Genomic DNA, 20,285 nt, shown 5'->3' on the forward strand with positions numbered 1-20,285 from the left:
AAATTTTCCTACCAAAAATCATCAATATCGGTTTTATATTTTGGTATAGCCCCAATATAGTGGTAGCGCCTCATTTCCAGTATTTTGATGGCCTCATTTTCCCACCGAAGTGGTTATATACCAAGCTTGCCCATGTTTTGAAGTATTCAACATGTCGAAGGATTTATTTGACCGTATTTTACCATTGTAGTGGTAGTAATTTGGCATTCCCCGATATTGGAAGGTAAACACACAATTTTTTCGGAAGATTATGTATAATATATAGGTCCATGTTTTGATATAGCCCTCATATAAATGTCTATCCTCATTTTTCGATATTATTATGTTTTAAATCGAATTTTCTCATTAAAGTGGCTTTAATTTGGAATATTGGATTCCGGGTGAATAAAAAAAATCTTTCCAGAAATTATTCAATATAGGTTAATGTATTTAGAATAGTCCCCATACAAACGCCACATTTAATTTTCGATGTGTTAAGGTTCCTAACTAAGTGTTTCAAACTGAGTGCCCGAAATTTGGAAAATTATTATTATTATTTTTTTTTTTTTGAGCATGAAAACCCAACTAAGGAATAAGCAATAATGTGGTTTTAATATAAAGGTCCCAACGGATTAACGGAATAAAATAAAATATAAAATATGACCCGCCCGAAATTATACAAAACATTTTGCACTACAAATGGAAATATGTCTTGATTTAGATTAGGCGAGTTTACTTGCGGCAAGTCTTTGTTTGTAGGAGAGAGGGGCAAGGGGTATAGAAATGAAAAAAAATTGCTCGTACCGACAATTTTTTGGCAATTCGTTTTGTGTATTTCGTATTTGTTGGCATTTTATATATATTTAAATGTGAAAAAACAACAAATAAAAAAATATTTTGGAAACCGAATTGCCTTGTATAGACGCATGGAGCAAGTTCAAAAGAGAACGATAAAAATTGCCGCAAGTAAACTCGCCTAATATAAATCAGGACTATAAAAAAAATAACAAATTTAATTTTTTTTAATTTTAGAATGTTTCAAATATATTTACAGTTTTTCTCTGCTCTCTTTTAAAAACTATTTTTTAATAAATGGACCACTATGGCAAATTTTTAATATTTTGTGTATTAATAATTTTTGTTTCAAAATTCAAGTTATTTATTTTTATTAAAAAAATTGATAAGTAACGGCGAAGCTAAACAAATTTTATTGATATTAATAAAAATTAACACCATTGTAATAAACTTTAAAATTTTTTTAAAAATATTACGCTAATATTTAATATGTTTGCATTGACAATTTTTTCACCCTTTAAATACCAGCTTCGTTAAAATAAGTGAATTATTTACTTATTTGATTTGCTTCATAACATTTACAAACAATATAACAACAATTTGTTGTTGTTTTTATTTTGCAGCTGTTTGTTTAACATGTGATTGTTGTTTTTGTTGTTGTTATAATTATAATAAAAAACTTTGGTTGGTAGTTAAAGGTCGTTGAAATATTAAAATTCATAACAAATTGCAGTTGAAATAAAAAAATACACACACGTACTTATTGACAGGTAGGTAGGTGGGTGAGTATGTTGATGGAATAAATTACACAATTAAAAACAAAAAAAAAAAAAACAACAAAAAAAAACAAAAACAGAAAAAAACAAACCAAAAACTCCAAGACCGGAAAACCAAAATAAATCAAAAATGTTCACGAAGTTATCATTTAGAATAGTAATAATCTTATATTAAGATCTCTTAGCACTTTAGTGTGTATTATAATAAAATAATATATTTGCTTTTTTTATTTTTATCATTGACTTGTGCAATTTTTTTATTTTATGTTATTTTTTTTTGTTATTATAACATTGCATCAAATTCTTACATTTATTTTTTCCCGCAATTTCGTTATTTTTCTCTCTTTATGCAAATCTTCTTCGTTTGTTTTTGTTTGTGATTATTATTAATGTTTCATTTGTATATTTCTTTGTCAAACACACACAAAAAATCTCAATGAATTTTATTTGTTTTTGTTGTTTCTTTAATTTTTCGTTCGTTTGCTACGCGTTGCTTTATGACATTTGACAAATTGACCGTTTGGTAAGTTTCCCGCTCCTTTTGCGACTTTACGGTTTCAAGTTTTATTCACAACTGTTTGAAGTAAATACAAGTGGAGCTACTTTTAAGCAAGCCAACTGATGAGTCTCACTATTCTACTGTTGTTTTTGTTATTGGGGCAAATAAACACTCTCACTCTCTAATGGCGTAATTCTCCGATATTCTCGATTGTATGCTCCGTTCAATGTGCTGGCTTCCATTGATCATCATCAACGTATGCTGAAATAACCATTAACAAGTTACTTGTATTCTTACGCTCTTTATACAGGGCATTGTTCACACTCTCAATGCTCTTTATCTCTCTCAGTGTACTCGCCTTAACTCACCTGTTGCTGTTACAATGGCCTTAGTATTGCTGTGTTGACACTTTGTTAACTGTCAATTGGGGGAATGTGGGTGGAGATAACAGTGTTAGGCCAAGTTATTGTTACAGAAGCCGATATTTAATATAAAATATTAAAAAAAATTTAGAGAATTTTAGAGAACTTTTTATAAGCAATATTAATTATCTAAGGCGTGCATTTTTTAAATAGATTTTTATAAGCAATATTAATATCCAAGGCGTGGAAAAAAGAAGAAAGAGCAAGAAAAACGTGAGCGTGAGCAAATCGAGATGTACAGGAGTCAGAATGAAGTCTAAAATTCTACCAACGGGTAAAACAACAAACCGAAGGCTTTGGTGCAGGCACATCCTTCTGTAGAGATAAAGAAGGAAACCTGGTGAAAGATACAGACATCGTGCTGAGGATCTGTAAGGGGCATTTTGAAAAACTTCTGGTATCAAATAGCACTGAAGAACCAGAACCAATAATAGAGGACGGTATAGAGTATATACCACCTAGCCAAGATGAAGTCAGAATATCAATCAATCGGCTGGGTTACCAGCCGACCTATTCAAGACTGATGGTCAGATGCTGGTCAGGATCATGCACCAGCTGATTAGTACAATTTGGCTAGAGGATTGCATGCCCAAGGATTGGAAGCTGAGCATCCTGTGTCCCGTGCACAAAAAAAGGAGACAAGACGATATGTGCCAATTATAAAGGAATAAGTCTCCTTCCCTTCGCATACAAAGTGCTATCCAGTGTGCTGTGTGAACGATTGAAGCCAATGATCAATGACATCATTGGACCATACCTGGCACATCCACTATTGACCAGATTTTCACGCTGCACCAAATCCCGGAAAAAAACCACGAAAAACACATCGACACATTCCACCTATTCGTTGACATAAAGCCGCATTCGACAGCCCTATCCTATCTATGTCTGCGTTTGACATTCCTACAAAATTAATACGGCTATGCAGTATAACATAAACTGCACAAGATCAGCATTTAAAGTCGGAAGGGATGTCTCAGAGACCTTTAATACCGAACGAGGATTCAGACAAGGCAACAGTTTGTCGTGTGACATTTTTAACATCCTGCTGGAAAAGGTCATACGAGAGGCAAAAGTGAACAGAAATGCACTTTGTACACCAAACAATACATGTTACTCGCCTACGCCGATGACATCGACATAATGGGTCGAACACTTAGAGCGGTAACAACCACCTTTGAACAAATTGAGAAGGAGTCTGCCAAAGTGGGTATGGCAGAAAACGGCGAGAAGACCAAGCTGATGGTGTCAACGCGCAAGACGTCCAGTAGACTCGGACCAACTGTGGAACTTGAGAACTACAGCTTCGAGGTAGTCAAAGATTTTATATACCTTGGTATTGCCATAAATAAAACGAATGACATCAGTTTCGAAATTCGGAGAAGGATAGTGATGGCCAACAGATGCTACTATGGTCTGAGCAAACAACTTAAAAGCAAGGCCATCTCCCGCTAGACCAAACTAACACTCTACAAGACGCTGATACTACCCGTGCTATTATATGGATCTGAAGCATGGGTACTTGCGCAAGCAGAAGAGGCAGCTCTTGGAGTGTTTAAGAGAAAAATTATCCGAAAGATCTATGGGCCGATCTGCGTTGATGGTGAATATCGCCGTCGAATGAACCATGAGTTGTACCAGCTATTCTCGGACATCGACATTGTTAGACGTATTGAGCTGCAGCGACTACGTTGGCTAGGTCATGTTGTGAGAATGGATGAAGATGCCCCAGCCCAGAAGGCATATAAAAGCGAACCAGCAGAAATGGAAGGCCACGAATAAGATGGAAAGATCAAGTGGAAGATAACATTGCCGAATATGGTCTGTCAAATTGGAAAAACTGTGCGAAAGACCGACGCGCCTCGAAATCTTTTTTAAGCTCGGCTTATGGAACGAAAGTTCTGTCACATGCCAGCTAAGTAAGTAATATTACAACCACAAACGTGGATTTTTTAAATAGATTTTTATAAGCAATATTAATTAAAATAAAATAAATTTTAAAAATTCATAAATTTGTTCAGAATCGCATAAACTTGTTGCCTCTATTGTTGATTTTTTTCTATTTTATTTAGAACAATATTCGGAAAACAATTTTGTATTGCTCCATTTGGGTAGCGCCGCTCAGTTTTCACATCATGATGTTAATAGGTTTTTGTGTATGCGATGCGAACACAACCTACCTCACATATTGTCTGTGTGTGGTCCTTCGATGTACATTTGATTGAAATCTTGTTGATTTAAAGTGATTGCTGCTTTCGTGTGTTTATTTGCAGCACTCAAATATTTATATTAAAAATATGAAAGAAATGCAGTTGAAAAATAATCTTTTTAAAAACCAAGCCCAAGATGATAAAATTTTGTTAAAAAATATTCCGCAAACATGAGAAAAATTTTGTAAAAAAATAGTTTTGAAAAATTTACGCCTAAAACTGACTTTGAAAAATCCTCGAATATGACTGATAAATTTTGTTAAAAATCAATGTCTTATCCTTTAAAATGTTGTTGAAAAATATTCTTAAAAATCAAAGCCTAATACCATAGACAGACGACAGCCTTAATTTGCATTAAAAAGTTCTTAATTTGAATTAAAATTTACCCCTGACAGACGAGAGTTTCTGCATTTATGAACCAGTTTTTTTGTTTCAAAACTATTGTTTGTATGTGTGCAGGAAGAAAATATTGACATTTCTTTATAATATTTTTTAGGATTACATCTTTTTGAAATTGATACATGGCAGGAAGGAAAACTAACAGCTATATTGAAGATAAAACAGCTCCAAATTTGAAGAAATGTTGAATTTTGCCTTTATTTTTAATTTTTATTTTCGTAAACGTAAACAAATTTGACAACAATCAATTTTTTTTCTACAGCATTGCCATATTGAAATTGCTTAATTCAGTATAAATTCAGTTTGATTTTGTGCATTAACAACACATAAAAATTAGGATAATGTACAAGTTAATTTGAATTAAGGCTGTTAATGCAAATTAAGGCTGTCGTCTGTCTAGGCTATAAGACTTTAAAAGTTTTGTTAAAAATATTCTTATAAAATTAAGGTTTAATGCTTTAAAATTTTGTTTAAGACGGTTAAATTTGAAAAAAAATATTAAAACAATTCAAGCCTAAGACTGTTAAATTTTGTTAAAATATTCTTTAAAAATCCACGCTTTAGAAGTTGAATTTTGAAAAAAATCCACGACAAAGACTGTAGTATCTGTTATTATTTTATTTCAATTACAACATGCATAACGAAGTATTTAAGCCAATATATTTAAAAATTATGCCTTGGGTATTAATATTCATTATTAAACATATTAAAAATCCTTCATTACCTATAATTAAATTCGATTTGTGTATCTCTTCTATCCTTTGATCTGCTGATTGTTTAAATTTCCTAAATATATATATATATATATATATTATTTCAATTATAACATGCATAACGAAGCCTTTAGGCCAATATATTTAAAAATCACGTCTTGGGTATTAATATTCATTATTAAAACATATTAAAAATTCTTCATTACCTATAATTAAATTCGATCTGTGTATCCCTTCTAGCCCCAAATTTGATCAGCTGATTGTTTACATTTGCCATGTCTTTTTCTAAACAAATATAGTCTATCATAAAGTATTTATCAATCCCATTCGTAAACATATAAGTAAATCAGCCATTTTGTCTTATGTGCCTGCTTTATCCTCTATTCTCTGCTGTCTCCAATAATCTCTCGCATGAAACTGGTTCCTTGCATTCATTTCACTGAACACGTTCATTTGAACTTGTTCGTTCCGAAACGACACAACTCTAGGCGAAGAAGAACAGGAAAAAAGAAAAAACAATTATTTAGGGGAATTCTCCAAATAAATTGTTGTTTTTGCCATTGCATTTGGCATCAGCTTTAACTAATTTAATTAAATTGTTATTAATAATTAAACTACAAAGCAATAAACCCAACTGTGTGAGTGAGTGCGTTTGTGCGTCCGTGCAAAATCAAACAAGCAAGCAGGGCAGCCGTAATGTTCTGAATGTGTCTCGAAGTGCAGTGCATGAAGAAGAACGAATTAAATAGAATAGAAATAGAAAGTGAATACAGTAAAGAAAAGAAAGAAAAATAATAGATTAAAACAACTGTAAATTGTTGTTAAATATTGTTTTGTAAAATAGTAAGATAAACAAGTGCAAACTCTGGTCATGGGCGAACACACGAAAAGTGCCTCTACAGCAGCTCAAAATGCAGCGGCCCTAGCGGCAGAGGCAGAATTGCAACAGCAGCATCATCATCAGGCCACCACAAGTGGGAGTGCTGGCTTAACTCCCTCTGCAGCAGCAGCATCATCGGATGCACCCAGAAGTAATGCATTAACGGCCAAGGATGCGCGAGAATTACAAGAAATACGCAATTTATTATGGGGACCAAATATACGACTGGATGTATTTCGTCGTTGGTCTCAAGGTGGGTGTGGGTATTCAAAAAAAAAAAAAAAGCAAATGAAAAACGACGAGCATCATCCTCCACCGTATCTGGTGGGTGGATGGCACCAGATACGGTGGAGGATGATATTACATTCCATTTGGTTGTGATTTTGCCCCTACCAATCCCCTGCCCTTTAAGGTGCTGTCAAAAATTATCATTGACACCTGCTGTTACTTTGTATTTATTAATTTTCCTCCCGCCTCCCATTGCACCCCACTCCCTTTTGTGTTTATCATCATCATAAAACGTGTATGCTGCTGTTTTCGTTTTCTTATGGTCAAGGAGTAGAGGGGTTTATGAGATGGATATTTTTAATTTTTGTTTTTCTTTTTGGTTTCAAAAATAATTGAAATTCCATGAAGGATGAGTCACGAGCCATAACGATGCCAATGCAATTTTTTTCTTGGCCGTGTTCTAGCCCCCCGTATTCAATCATGCATATTGCTGTGTTTATGTGTTTGGGCGATATTGTGTGTGCGGATTAGAAATTGAACATATTGCCGCTTTTTTATGTGTATTCTACAATTGTTTGTTATTGAATTTTTTTACCGGCATAAATTGTTTTTAATTTTTTGTTATTGTAAAAATACCTGTATTTTTTGTGTTATTAATATTGATATTTGCCTTGTTGTTGGTAATGTTTTTATCTTTACAATGCATGTTCAATTTGGCCCTCTTTTTAGTTCGTTGTAAAAATTGAATTTATTTTTTAACCAATGTGATGAAATTATCATCAATATCGCAATAACCGGATAACATTTTGAAATGTTTACCAAAATTACTTCTTTGGACCCTCGGAGGGCATCTTCGACTGATATTCTTTCAAAAAAAAAAAAAAAAAATATATATATATATATATATATATATTAAATCTACAACTGAAAATCCTTAAAAATATTTATTTTTCAATATATACGACTAATAGTCTTTGAAAAATGTTTGTTTCAAATCTACTACGAAAAACATATTTTTTAAAAATCTACGCCTGAATAAAAATATTTGTTAAAAATCTAAGCCAGGATTTTTTTAATTTACGCCTTAAAAACTTACTTACTTTACTTAGCTGGCTTGTGACAGAACTTTCGTTCCATAAGCCGAGCTTAGAAAACATTTCCAGATGCGTCGGTCTTTTGCGCCGTTTTTCCAATTTGAAAGACCATTTTCGACAATGTTGTCTTCGACTTGATCTTTCCATCGTATTCGTGGCCTTCCCCTTCTGCGTAAACCATCAGCTGGTACGCTTTTGTATACCTTCTGGGCTGGGGCATCTTCATCCATTCTCACAACATGACCTAGCCAACATAGTCGCTGCAGCTCAATACGTCTAACAATGTCGATGTATGAGAATAGCTAGTACAACTCATGGTTCATTCGACGGCGATATTCACCATCAACGAGCTCCGAGAGGTCCTTTCTGATTTTAACTGCTGATCTTGTGTCTGTTAAAGTTATCCTGCATAGCCGAATTAATTTTTGCAGGAATGCCAAACGCAGACATGGCTTTATACCTCTAAACGGATAGGGCTGTCGAATGCGGCTTTACAGTCGACGAATAGGTGGAATGTGTCGATGTGTTTTTCGTGGGTTTTTTCCAGGATATGGCGCCTTAAAAATTATTTTTTAAATAATTCGCGCAAATAATCCATTTTTTTTTTTGAAAATCTAGAAAAAAATATTTTTTAAAAATCTACACATCATAGTCCTTTAAATTTTTTTTTATAAATTCACGCCTTATACTGATTGATTTTTTTGTTGAAAATTTACGCCTCTTAGCCTTGAAAAAATATTTTTTAAATATCTACACCTGAAAGTATTTGAAAAAAATATTTTTTAAAAAAATCTAAGCCTGATAGTCCTTAAAATTTTTAAAAAAGTTACGCCTAGTCCTTGAAAATGTTGTTTTGCTTTGAAAATTTACTCCCCCTTGAACATGTTTTAAAAATCTATGCCTTGAAAACATTTCTAAAGAAATACAAGTTGTTAGTTCTTGAAAAAATCCACGCTTGCAGCCTTTTGATAGTCCTTGAAAAATATTAAAAAAAAATCAAGATTATTGTCTTGTTACACCTTGAACCCCTTAAAAATATTCTTTAAATCCGCTTATAATCCTTCAAAAATGTTTAAAAATCCGCTGATAGTCCTTCAAAAAATGTTTAAAAAGTCCACGCTGCTTTACACATTATTGCCCTTGGGAAATCTTTAAAATCCCCGCTAATAGTCTCGATATTCCTTGGAATCTAAACCTGGGCATCCTCAATTTGTCAATCAAACTGCAAACCTAAAATTGACTAGGTACCTGATAGACAATATGCCATTGTCGGACTTCTTTTAGAACAGTTCGATGAGTTGGAGAACTTTTGTGTCCAATAGTTGTAGAAATTCTGTGTCCAATATTTTAAATTGTGTTTATATTGATCTATATGGAAATTAACTTATATTTTTTTATTTAGGTTTTGAATTTAGTGATGTTGAGCCATCAGCTTTGGTACAAAAGCAAGGTGGTCCCTGTGCTGTGATTGCTCCCGTGCAAGCCTACATTCTAAAGATCCTTATTATGGATACACCTGGTCATTTTCTAAAAGATGTAAGTATTCGCATTCCGTTTTCAATATTACAACAAAATATTTAATAAAATTTGTTCATTTCAGTTAACACCTGACAAGTGTAAAAGTCTACTAATACAAGCCCTATGTACCATATTGAGTAAATGTAAAGCACAACGCTTGCGTTTAGTAACCCTACCTGTTGATCAGTGTTCCGAAGCCAAAGAAACTACCACAACAGCAGCAGCAACAGATATAGACAATGATGATATATGTGGTGGTGTTGGCGGTGATGACGATGCGGCTAATTTAAATACAATTGATACGGCGTCAGGTGATAGTGGTGGTGGTGATCCTTCTGCTGATGTCCTTTCATCATGTCTAACTACCGCAGCCGATGAAGAAGTCTCACCCGACGAATACCATAATCGCCTACAAGTGATACACTTTAATAGCATTGAAGAGCTAGAAAGATATTATACGCATAATTTTGATATATTATCGGCCAAATATGGTGTATTGCTGTTTATGTACACCGTGCTGTTGACTAAGGGCATTGAGAATGTCAATTCCGAGTTATTGGATACATCAGAGCCACTGATACACAATACCTATGGTTATGGTTCGCAGGCATTGATCAATTTAATGTTAACCGGACGTGCTGTGGCCCATGTCTGGGATAATGATCAGGATGTTGGTGGTTTAAAATTGCGCGGTATCGATGAACAAAGTGATATTGGTTTCATTACACTGATGGAACAAATGCGATACTGTACAGTGGGTTCGTTTTATAAGAATCCACGTAATCCGGTGTGGGTTATGGGTTCAGAAACTCATTTAACTGGTGGGTAAACAAGGGGGGAAATGTGTTATGCTAGATTTTTATTTAATTCTTTTTATGTTTGCAGTGTTATTTAGCAATGAAAAACGCCTGGTCTCACCAGAAACACCATCGGAGATTGCCCGTCGTGTCTTCAAATCATACGATCCGGATGGCAATAATTTTATACCAACGCCAGTGTTACAAGATGTCTTGGCAGCTTTAGATTTAGTCAGTGAAGCTGAATAGTAAGTACACCGATTTTTTATTTCTCCATATGTAATAACAAGTCATAATGTTTTTTTTTTCAGTGTGGAAATTATGCAAAGACGCTTGGATCCTGAAGGTTTGGGTATTATATTACTTAACGCATTTATGGATGAATTTTTCCCCCAAGAAAAACGTTCAACACCCGACACCTTTGATTTGATGCATTATAATGGTATACCAGGATCGAATGAGGGTAATAAGGTAAGTCTGATTGATACAAACATATTTTTCAAGGGTGTTTATATATATATATTTCTAGAACCATGCTAAGGCGTGAATTTTTCTAAAATCTACGTTTTCAAATACCATCCAAGGCGTGGATTTTTTTTAAATAATTTTTTTAGACGTAGATTTTTTAAAATATTTTTTTTAACGTGGATTTTTTTTAAATAATTTTTTTAAACGTGGATTTTTTTTAAATTACATTTTTTAGGCGTGGATTTTTTTTAAATAATTTTTTTAGGCGTCGATTTTTTAATATAATTTTTTAGGCGTGGATTTCTTAATATAATTTTTTAGGCATGGATTTTTTAATATAATTTTTTAGGCGTGGATTTTTTAATATAATTTTTTAGGCGTGGATTTTTTAATATAATTTTTTAGGCGTGGATTTTTTAATATAATTTGTTAGGCGTGGATTTTTTAATATAATTTTTTAGGCGTGGATTTTTTAATATAATTTTTTAGGCGTGGATTTTTTAATATAATTTTTTAGGCGTGGATTTTTTAATATAATTTTTTAGGCGTGGATTTTTTAATATAATTTTTAGGGGTGGATTTTTTAATATAATTTTTTAGGCGTGGATTTTTTTTAAATAAATTATTTAGGCGTGGATTTTTGTAAAAAAAATTTTAGGCGTGGATTTAAAAAAAAATTAGGCGTGGATTTTTGTAAAAAAAATTTTAGGCGTTGATTTAAAAAAAAATTAGGCGTGGATTTAAAAAAAAAATTAGGCGTGGATTTTTTAATATAATTTTTAGGGGTGGATTTTTTAATATAATTTTTTAGGCGTGGATTTTTTTTAAATAAATTATTTAGGCGTGGATATTTGTAAAAAAAATTTTAGGCGTCGATTTAAAAAAAAAAAAATTTGAGGCGTGGATTTAAAAAAAAAAAATTTAGGCGTGGATTTAAAAAAAAAATTAGGCGTGGATTTTTGTAAAAAAAATTTTAGGCGTGGATTTAAAAAAGAAAAAAATTAGGCGTGGATTTTTTTTAAATTATTTTTTTAGGCTTGAATTTTTTTAACAAATTTTTTAGGCGTGGATTCTTTTAAAATAAATTTTTTAGGCGTGGATTTTTCCGTCCGTCTGTCCAATTTTAAGTAAATGGTGCACTAAAGGCCCATAGCTAGGCCGATTGACACAACGTACTGAAGTTAAATTAATCTCTGGCATACTTCCTTGAAATCGGTTCAGATATAGATATAGCATAGCTTGCATATATAATTTCGACCTATTCATATTAACAAAAGTTAGCATAGGTTGCAGAATGACATGTGTAAGTTCGTTCAATTTCATGTCAATTTTCCTTCGAAGAAGCGACGTCTGTTAGGATACATATGTAGAATATACCCAAATTGGTGAAGGGTATCATATAGTCGGCCCAGTCCGACTTTACTACTTTCCTTACTGTTTTTTTTATTACTTGTGTTAAGGCCTATGTGAGGATTGGATTTGTCTTATATATATATATATATTTTTTTTTATAATACATTAATTTTCATTTTCATTGCAGGTTCGCTATTGTAAAGGTTCTGCCATACTTTTGGAAACCGATTTGAAATCGGTATTTGTATCCAACCCTTTAATGACATGCCTACAAACAAAATGGCCAAATATTGAAATGAATTGGCATGATATGAGAATACCATCAATGAATTGACATCATTATTGAGAAAACCGAGGAAAATGCATGCATAGCCTATCAAAGATTCTAAAAAAAAGAAATGACAACAGAAGAGTAATAAAACAAAAAAGGTTTAAATAAGAAAAAAATAATACATTGATATACTACTACCACTACTCGAGGCCTATATATATACAAACACAGACGGAGATGGGGCTAACAACTTCAAAATGAAGTCATGTGGAACTCTGGAAACCAGAAAAAGAAGGGAAAAAAGGACCCCAAACAAATACCAATTAGCAATTACTACCATAAGAGAAAACATACAAAAAATGCAAAACTTCAAATTGTTTTTTGTAGAGTACTTTGTTTTATGTTTCAATAGCTTTACATAGATTTGTTTCCACCACCACACGGAACTCTTCCAAACATTAGCCAAAAACAATACAACAACAAAAAAGTAAAATGTTCAACAAATGGAAAATCTTTTGGATTTGTTTTCAGCAACTGTTCGTCACACAAAATTGTATTTTTAAAATAAGGATCAATAACAAAAAAAAGAAGCACAGCAGTATACGTGTAAATGATATAAGAATGCGAATTAGTTTTCAAGGTGTGTGATGGAAACCAATTAGGTTCGACAGTCCAAAACGCTTATTACGATTGTCAATACATCGATGCAAAGCAACATCAAATACACGGCAGAACTTTTTCGCTTTTTTTGGATGCCAATCAATCTTATATCCTTTACACTCTGTGTCTTAGCAATAAGAAAAAAACCTGTAGTCGCATCCAAGCCGATAATATCCCATTTTCCCATCTCATACATTAAAACAAAGAAATTTTTGAGAAAAAAACCAATACACACAAAAATTAAAGCCACAAAATAACAAAAAACAAACACTTCCAAATTTAATTATACGTTCTAAACAAAAAACTAAAGAGTATTGTAACTCGTAACAAAACAAAAGAAAAAAATGAATTTGAACACCCGCCATTATATATCATTAAACCATTTACATATATACTTTGATTGTATAGGAGGTATATATAAAAAATATAGATTTATAAATTAAACAAAACAAAATATGTATCTATTATTATTATTAATTATAATTTGTTGTTAATTAATTGACAAAAAAACTGAAAACTAAACAAACAAGAAAAAAGTAATAAAAAAACATACCCTCAATTATATAATTGTAAGTTGTTTGCTAAAGTTTAATTTTGTTTTTTGTATTATTTATTGATCAACTTTCAAATTAAAATCAGATAAGAAAAAAAAATAAAACATAGAGTCCTCACACCAAACTAGTAATAACAAAAAAACCTACAAAAATTGTATTGAAAATCATAATTAAAACAAAGTTCAGATTAACTTTTAGCACTTTAACAAAGCAAAAAGAGAAAAAAAGAAAAAAACATTAAACTAATAAAAGAAAAAAGGTAACATCTAAATATAAGGAAACTTAACAAAGAAACAAATTTTGATATTGGGTTTTTGTTTTATTACAAACTACAAATTGTTTACCAGAGTTGGAAGTTGCTAATGAATATAAATTCCTAACATCAGTATGGGGATCCATTCTATAGCCCATGTACACCGTCAGTGGATATCACCGGATTTCACGTCTCTATCCGTAAAAACTTAGCATGACGAAAAGAAAATCTCGCTGCCCTCTTTTATAGCGGAAAAATAACCGTTTTCTCCCGATATGTCTGACTATGACAATGACCGAGAATAGATGGTAGAGCTTCTGGTTCATTCGACGACGATATTCACCGTCGGCGCAGATCGGCCCATAGATTTTCCGGGGAATTTTTCTCTCAAACACACCTAGACCTGCCTCATCGGTTTGCGCAAGTACCCATGCTTAAGATTCGGGTAATATCAGTTTCTTGTATAGTTTGAGTTTGGTCTGGCGAGTGGTGGCCGTGCATTTTATATGAATATATTTTTTCCTGTTTAAATTCTATCTGGTTCTGTCTCCAAATTAAAAAATGCAGCTACTTCCACTGTCTGTAACCACAGATCTTAAGGAGTAAGATGAGTAGATTTGGCTGGGCAATTGATTAAGTGCGGTGTGGTATGAAGGCCCGTACATGCTGGGCAGACATGCTTCACCTCGCCATCTATCCGTGCCCAATACGAGATGAGAATTAATACGACTGCACCATCCATCCTGAACGTAATCGGGCCAAAACTACTCTGGTTTGTATGGGCAGCTGACGTTCTTCTGCTGATATGGGTGTAGGGTGAGCTCCGAGGACAGCATTCAATCAATTTTGTATTTGTAACGTTGAACCTCTTTCACTAGATCATGCAAATCCCTCCTGACACGCCTGGGTGGGGGTTTTTTATCCACCATATAATAGATGGGATGATTGTCCCTGAAGCACCCAACCAGGTACTGCAACGAAAGCATATTGCTATGCTGACGTAAGGGAAGGATATTCGTCTCCTCATGAAAATGGTCCACTGGTGTCATGAGGAGGCACCCTGTCGCAGTCCTCAAGGCGGTGTTCTGACAGGTCTGAATGCTTCTCCATTGCGTATCACTAGAGTTCGCAGACCTCACTGGAACCACATAGCTTTCCACAGACCGACCTATCGTATTATAAGAGATCAAAAAGGTTTCCTTATCTACGCCCCAAGTGCTGCCTGCAAGCGACTTGAGGACCTTGTTCCCACTTTTCAACTTATCATAGATAGATGTGGTTTGCGCGCACGATTTAAATATACTATCGAATGTGACTCCGAGTATTTTGGGGTAGAAATCGGACGATTATGGGGAGTAATTTGACGTAATTTATCAGACCTGGTGACACAATGGTGAAGTCACTGTTACACTATCCTCTTATTCTGGTGGGGGCATCCTCATTTATCGTGCATAACGTGGAGCTACCAATCATGGTGGACATTGAAATCCCCTAGCACCAGACGGTTATCGCCCTCCAATAGAAAACTAATGTTGGGCAAATAACGCGGTTCACAGCTATTAATCGGCGGTATGTACAGGTAAAGCACCTCTACCTTGGCAGTACCACATTTAACTGCTACCCCCATACATTGCATGCATGCATGTCACTAGAGTCAAGCTCACGCGAGATAGGCCTGTATTGAACAGAGTGGTGCATAAGGAATACTAGGCCCTCAGCTCCACTTCTGGTGCGATCCTTCCTCAGAACGTTGTAACCATCACAACGGTGTAGGCTACAATTTTCATTGAGCTTGGTTTCCTGCACCGCCGCGAACAAAATATTCTTCCGGTTCATGAAGTCCACTATCTCATCTATTTTTTTCTTGATGACCGTTGCAACTAAATTGCAGAAACGGTGCACTGTCAAGGGTGGGAACAGCAACGTGCGGTCTTAAATGCTGCATATTTAGTTGCTATTGAGGAGACTGCGGTGGAGTTCTGTACTCTGACGAAAAATATGACGTCGCAGACGAAAACTCGCTGGAGATTGCGCTGTCGCAGCACGAGGCAACGTAATCCCTTTCGCAACCGGGCCAACTTGGAACAATTCCTGAAGTTTATCCACTTCCTGCACCCATTACATCTCACCAACACTGACCTGGTGAACGATGTTCTGACAAACCGAACAGAACCACAGTCCGGGGTTTTGTTCGGACCAAAAGAATCCGGAGCAAGCATTCCGGGATCCATTTTTTCTTTTTATTTAATTTTACTTTATGTAAACGCATTGGACATTACGCTCTTGACAAACATGTTCTATATACTCACCATATGATACGTAATTTGGTTTAACTTTTTTATTGCTTCAATAAATATTCGAAGCAGTTTTTTGGGAATTGATGAATTCACTGTAAAAAAACAAAAATTATTCCAGATTTCCGTTATTTATAAAAGATCAACAATTTTACAAAAATACTTACCCGATTTTATGTATTTCTGAAGATAAGATGTCTGGTACGTTGTGACTTTGCATTAAATTGAAAATACGATGATATTTTTTTACCTATCCATCGGTAAGACATTTCAGTTTATTTCATCAATTCATTCATACACTACTAGTACAAGAAAACTTAGGGATAAAAGTCGGTATTTTGAAAAATTGTCAATTGACTGAAAAACAATAAAATATAAAGACACGAATATCCGTTTCCGATATACTGATATGGAAAAAGATAAGTCATCATCGAAAAAATAAATAAATTATTCCAAAATAAAAATTGTCATTATATTCTAAAGAATCCAAGGAGTTATTGATATTCAATGAGATTTTGTCAAACGATTGAAAACTGTACGTTTTCAATACGTTCATTTTATCGCCCATTGAAAAAAATTACAAAAATTCGACCTTCCCCGGTAGTTTGTACCATAGTACATTATTTCAAAGATTTCATGGTTTAGTTATTAATATGTATATCTATAAGTATATGATCTTACAATCTACTGCCTAAAACATTGACAAATACGTGTCTAATAGGTATATTCAATTAAGCATATTTTCCAAACAAATAAACATGAGTTAGAATTCTGTTTGCCAGCCAGCCTTAAAGTAAATAAATTGGGAAAATAACTCAATTGTATTTATTTAACTTCTAATGTTCGCTGGAAAGCCGCTAAAGCCATAGCTTTAAGTTTGTCACTAGTAACGGGAATATTACGTGAAATGGGACACTCCCTTGCTGGAAGGCCACATAACTGTCGGCGTAACTTAAGATCTTGGCGGGCACTCAGTGCTCTACTATTTAGGCCACAAGCGTTGGCAATTAAATTATTACGTTCCATTTGGAGTTTACGTTGAGCCACCTGCATACAAGCCAAAGGTGGTAGACTATCAATGTTTATGGTCTCTGTGGGTGGTGGCTTGACATCTGGTTTCTCTTCTTTGGGTTTAATGTCCGAGGTGTTGTCATCATTTTCCACTGCAGTTTGGGAATCTTCATCTAATGTCGACAAGGATGAAACTTCATCTTTAATTTCAGATTTAATGGTTGTCTCATCTTTGACTTCCGATTTAATATTGCTGCTGCTTTTCTCTTTCATTTCTTCTTCCAATTGCTGTTTGGCATTGTTCAGTAATTCCTTGGCATATTCTTCGCCAGCCATACGCATGGAGATTCCAATGTCCAAAATAATACGATGTGGTTGCCATTTTTGTTTGGCAGTTGTGGTGGCGCATGTGGGTTCACGTTTGGTTTCTGCAACCAGCGATGACCAGTCCACACCCAAGGCATCACCAACACCTAAATGGAAAAATGAAGACATTATTAATATGTGGTTTGGTATCCCTAGTTTATATCTTACCCTTGGCAGCCCTTTCCTCTTCCAACTCTCCATCAGAAATTTCTTCAAAATCCATAATCTCCTCTTCTTCTCCTTTCTCCTCGGTTGCTTCCTTGTCTACCGTCTTTGTTTGTGAATTGGAATCGTCAGTATCAAGTTTTGCCTTCTTCTCGGTCTTATTCAAAATGTCATCGTCACTGTCACTGATTTCACTTAATTCCCCGGATTTCTTTTCCTTTTCGGGTGGTGCCTCTCCGCTTGGTTGCTCACTTTGTTCGGGTGCACCTTCAGCAGCATTACTGGCTGCCGTTTGTTTTTCCTCGGCTTCTCCCACAATTTCCCCAGCTTCCGGTTTATCATCTGCACTTTGACCTGGTCTGGCAGCTCCCGCAGCTTGTCCTAAAATGCTGGGGTTTGTGGTACCGCTAGCAGCACTTTGGGCAGCAGCTTTTGCAGCTGCTACTGCCGTATTGGCTGCAGCTAGGGCAGCCTGTTGTTTTTTCAAAATGTTGGGATTTGTGTATGTCATATTACGTTTATTGGGGAATCGAGGCGAACCCTCATGGAAGCCGCCACCACCACTACCACCGGATGGTGGTAAATTCAAAAGAGCTGGTGGATGATGGGCTCTAAAGCCGTGAATTCCCGGCGCACGTTCCCCATGTATAATGTGTCCACCACGGCGATAGCCACCTCTACCACCACGTTCACTACGTGGATGATGTATCATGGGACCAGGAGGACCCCGTGAGTAGCTAGGTGGTCCAGATGGCTCATCTCGCTCACGCCAATCCCATGGTCTACCACCAGGTGCTAATTTTTCACGTGATTCAGGTAAGTCACGTTTGTCATGTTCCAACCAGGCATCGCGGCTGGACTCTGGCTTTTTGGAAACTTCAATTTGGCCCTCTTCAGCATCCCAGTCGGTTTCCGACTGTGGTCTTGGTTCGCGTGCAGATGGTGATGGTATCTTGCCGGGCGGTAAAACAGAGCCGGTACCTCTTTTTGGTCCACCAAAACCACGACCGGAAGCATGAGAAGATGGTCCTGGTTCATCGTTGGGCCATTCACGTGGACTTCCAATCCATTCTTTGCGTTTCCAATCGGATCCTGGGCGTCCGACATAGCCCCGTTCTCGTTCCCTTGGTGGAGGTAGACGATCACGTTCTTCGGGATATAAATGTTCAGGTTCCATTTCACGATAGTCACGTGGATCATGCATTTCACGTGCACGTATTTCTCTTTCGGAAAGCCATGGTTCACGACCGCCGCCACCACCACGTCCTTCCTCAATGAAGGGTCTCTTGTAGGCACGTTCTCGATCATCTTCGGGATAAATGTCTCGGGGATCGGCACGCATGCGACTACCACTGGAGCCGGGATATTCTGAGGGGCTCATTTCACGGCGTCGTGCAAGATATTCGCGTTCGCGTAAGAGTTCCTCACGTTCCAGAATGGCACGGCGTTCACTTTCTGTGAAAGATAGAAGAGGATGGTCATTTGTGAAAATGATTGATTTTGTGTGTTTCAAAATCTTACCTTCATCATAGTCATCGGGACGATGTTTGCGTCCATAGCCGTGATCATAGGGATCAATGTCACGTTTGGTTCTTTCCAAGGAACGATCACGTGGCTCAAAACCACGTCCACCCATTTCCCGTTCAGGACCCCGGGCCAATAAACGCTCACTCATGGGCTTACCATATTTTTCTTCTTCCTCACGACGCAGTTTTTCACGAGCCAAACGTTCTCGCTCCCTTTGTCTCTCCTGGCATCTGGCCAAAGCCTCCGCCCTTTCCTTATCACGTGCTGCTTCACGTTCTCGCCTCTCCCGTTCCCGGGCCATATCTTCATGACGCATTTTCTCATGCCGCAATCGCTCCCGCTCAGCCGACGGGGTGCGATCCCGGGTACGGGTCTGAATGATTATCTTCTCCCTTGACATCAGTTGATGATGTACCCGTGGTGGTGTCTTCTGCCTATTCACATCCTGATGTATGCGTATCTTTGTAATCTTCGTTGGCGAACGACTGCTACGATGATGATGCTCCCTTTCGCGTTCCCGCAAAGCTCGGTGTTTCTCCTTTTCTCGTTCACGTCGCTCCTTACTGGCAGCACGCAAATGCTTACGTTCGGCCAATTTCTTCAATTTCGCCTGCGTGGCTGGCGACAATGCCCTATGGGAATGACCACTGAGGGCTGCAGCTGCCGCAGCGGCTTTCTTCTTCAACTTCGCCTCTTTGAGTTTACGTTTCAGATGATTACGTTTGGCTTCCAATTTCTTTTGGCAACGTCGTTCCTTCTCCCGCTTGTGCCGTTCATCACCACTGGAGCTGCTGGAACGTCGCATGCCTGGCTGACGCGATTTCTTATGGCGATGTCGACGTTCATCTTCCGAACTGTAGGAACTGGATGAGCCCGATTCACTGTCACTGCTACTACTGCTGCTTTCACTGCTCGATTCGGCAGCCTTGCGGGCCTTTTTATATCGTCGCAATGCTTCTTTCGATTTCTTGTCCATTTTTTTTATTAATTATTAATTTTTTTCTTAAAAAATCTTCTGCGTTTGTAGGGCTCACTAGTAAAGTAAATAATTTC

General features: G+C 36.0%; 2 protein-coding genes across 2 annotated transcripts; one reads left to right on the forward strand and one right to left on the reverse strand.

Moving 5' to 3' along the window:
- The first annotated feature begins 6,664 nt into the window (after positions 1 to 6,664).
- On the forward strand, positions 6,665 to 12,471 carry LOC133328066 (ubiquitin carboxyl-terminal hydrolase MINDY-3 homolog). Its single transcript, XM_061536646.1, has 6 exons — positions 6,665 to 6,926; positions 9,398 to 9,531; positions 9,596 to 10,334; positions 10,399 to 10,558; positions 10,622 to 10,781; positions 12,319 to 12,471. Exons 1-6 carry the CDS (start codon positions 6,665 to 6,667, stop codon positions 12,463 to 12,465), a joined length of 1,602 nt encoding a protein of 533 aa, XP_061392630.1. The 3' UTR covers positions 12,466 to 12,471.
- A 4,517-nt stretch (positions 12,472 to 16,988) lies between these two features.
- LOC133327759 (fl(2)d-associated complex component) lies at positions 16,989 to 20,208 on the reverse strand. Its single transcript, XM_061536329.1, has 3 exons — positions 19,227 to 20,208; positions 17,709 to 19,160; positions 16,989 to 17,647 (listed from the first exon to the last, which is right to left on the reverse strand). Exons 1-3 carry the CDS (start codon positions 20,206 to 20,208, stop codon positions 16,989 to 16,991), a joined length of 3,093 nt encoding a protein of 1,030 aa, XP_061392313.1.
- Positions 20,209 to 20,285: the final 77 nt, after the last annotated feature.

This window comes from Musca vetustissima, unplaced genomic scaffold, assembly GCF_032173495.1.
Source record: "Musca vetustissima isolate MV318-11 ecotype Yass unplaced genomic scaffold, APGP_CSIRO_Mvet_v1 utg51534, whole genome shotgun sequence".
NCBI classification, from domain to species: Eukaryota; Metazoa; Arthropoda; class Insecta; order Diptera; family Muscidae; genus Musca; species Musca vetustissima.

Coding starts and splice junctions, on each gene's coding strand:
- LOC133328066 (XM_061536646.1), top strand. CDS start 6,665: ATGGGCGAACACACGAAAAGTGCCTCTACAGCAGCTCAAAATGCAGCG. Junction 6,927..9,397: donor ATTTCGTCGTTGGTCTCAAG/GTGGGTGTGGGT, acceptor TTTTTTATTTAG/GTTTTGAATTTAGTGATGTT. Junction 10,335..10,398: donor TTCAGAAACTCATTTAACTG/GTGGGTAAACAA, acceptor TTATGTTTGCAG/TGTTATTTAGCAATGAAAAA.
- LOC133327759 (XM_061536329.1), bottom strand. CDS start 20,208: ATGGACAAGAAATCGAAAGAAGCATTGCGACGATATAAAAAGGCCCGC. Junction 19,161..19,226: donor TCCCGATGACTATGATGAAG/GTAAGATTTTGA, acceptor TATCTTTCACAG/AAAGTGAACGCCGTGCCATT. Junction 17,648..17,708: donor AGAGGAAAGGGCTGCCAAGG/GTAAGATATAAA, acceptor TTTTCCATTTAG/GTGTTGGTGATGCCTTGGGT.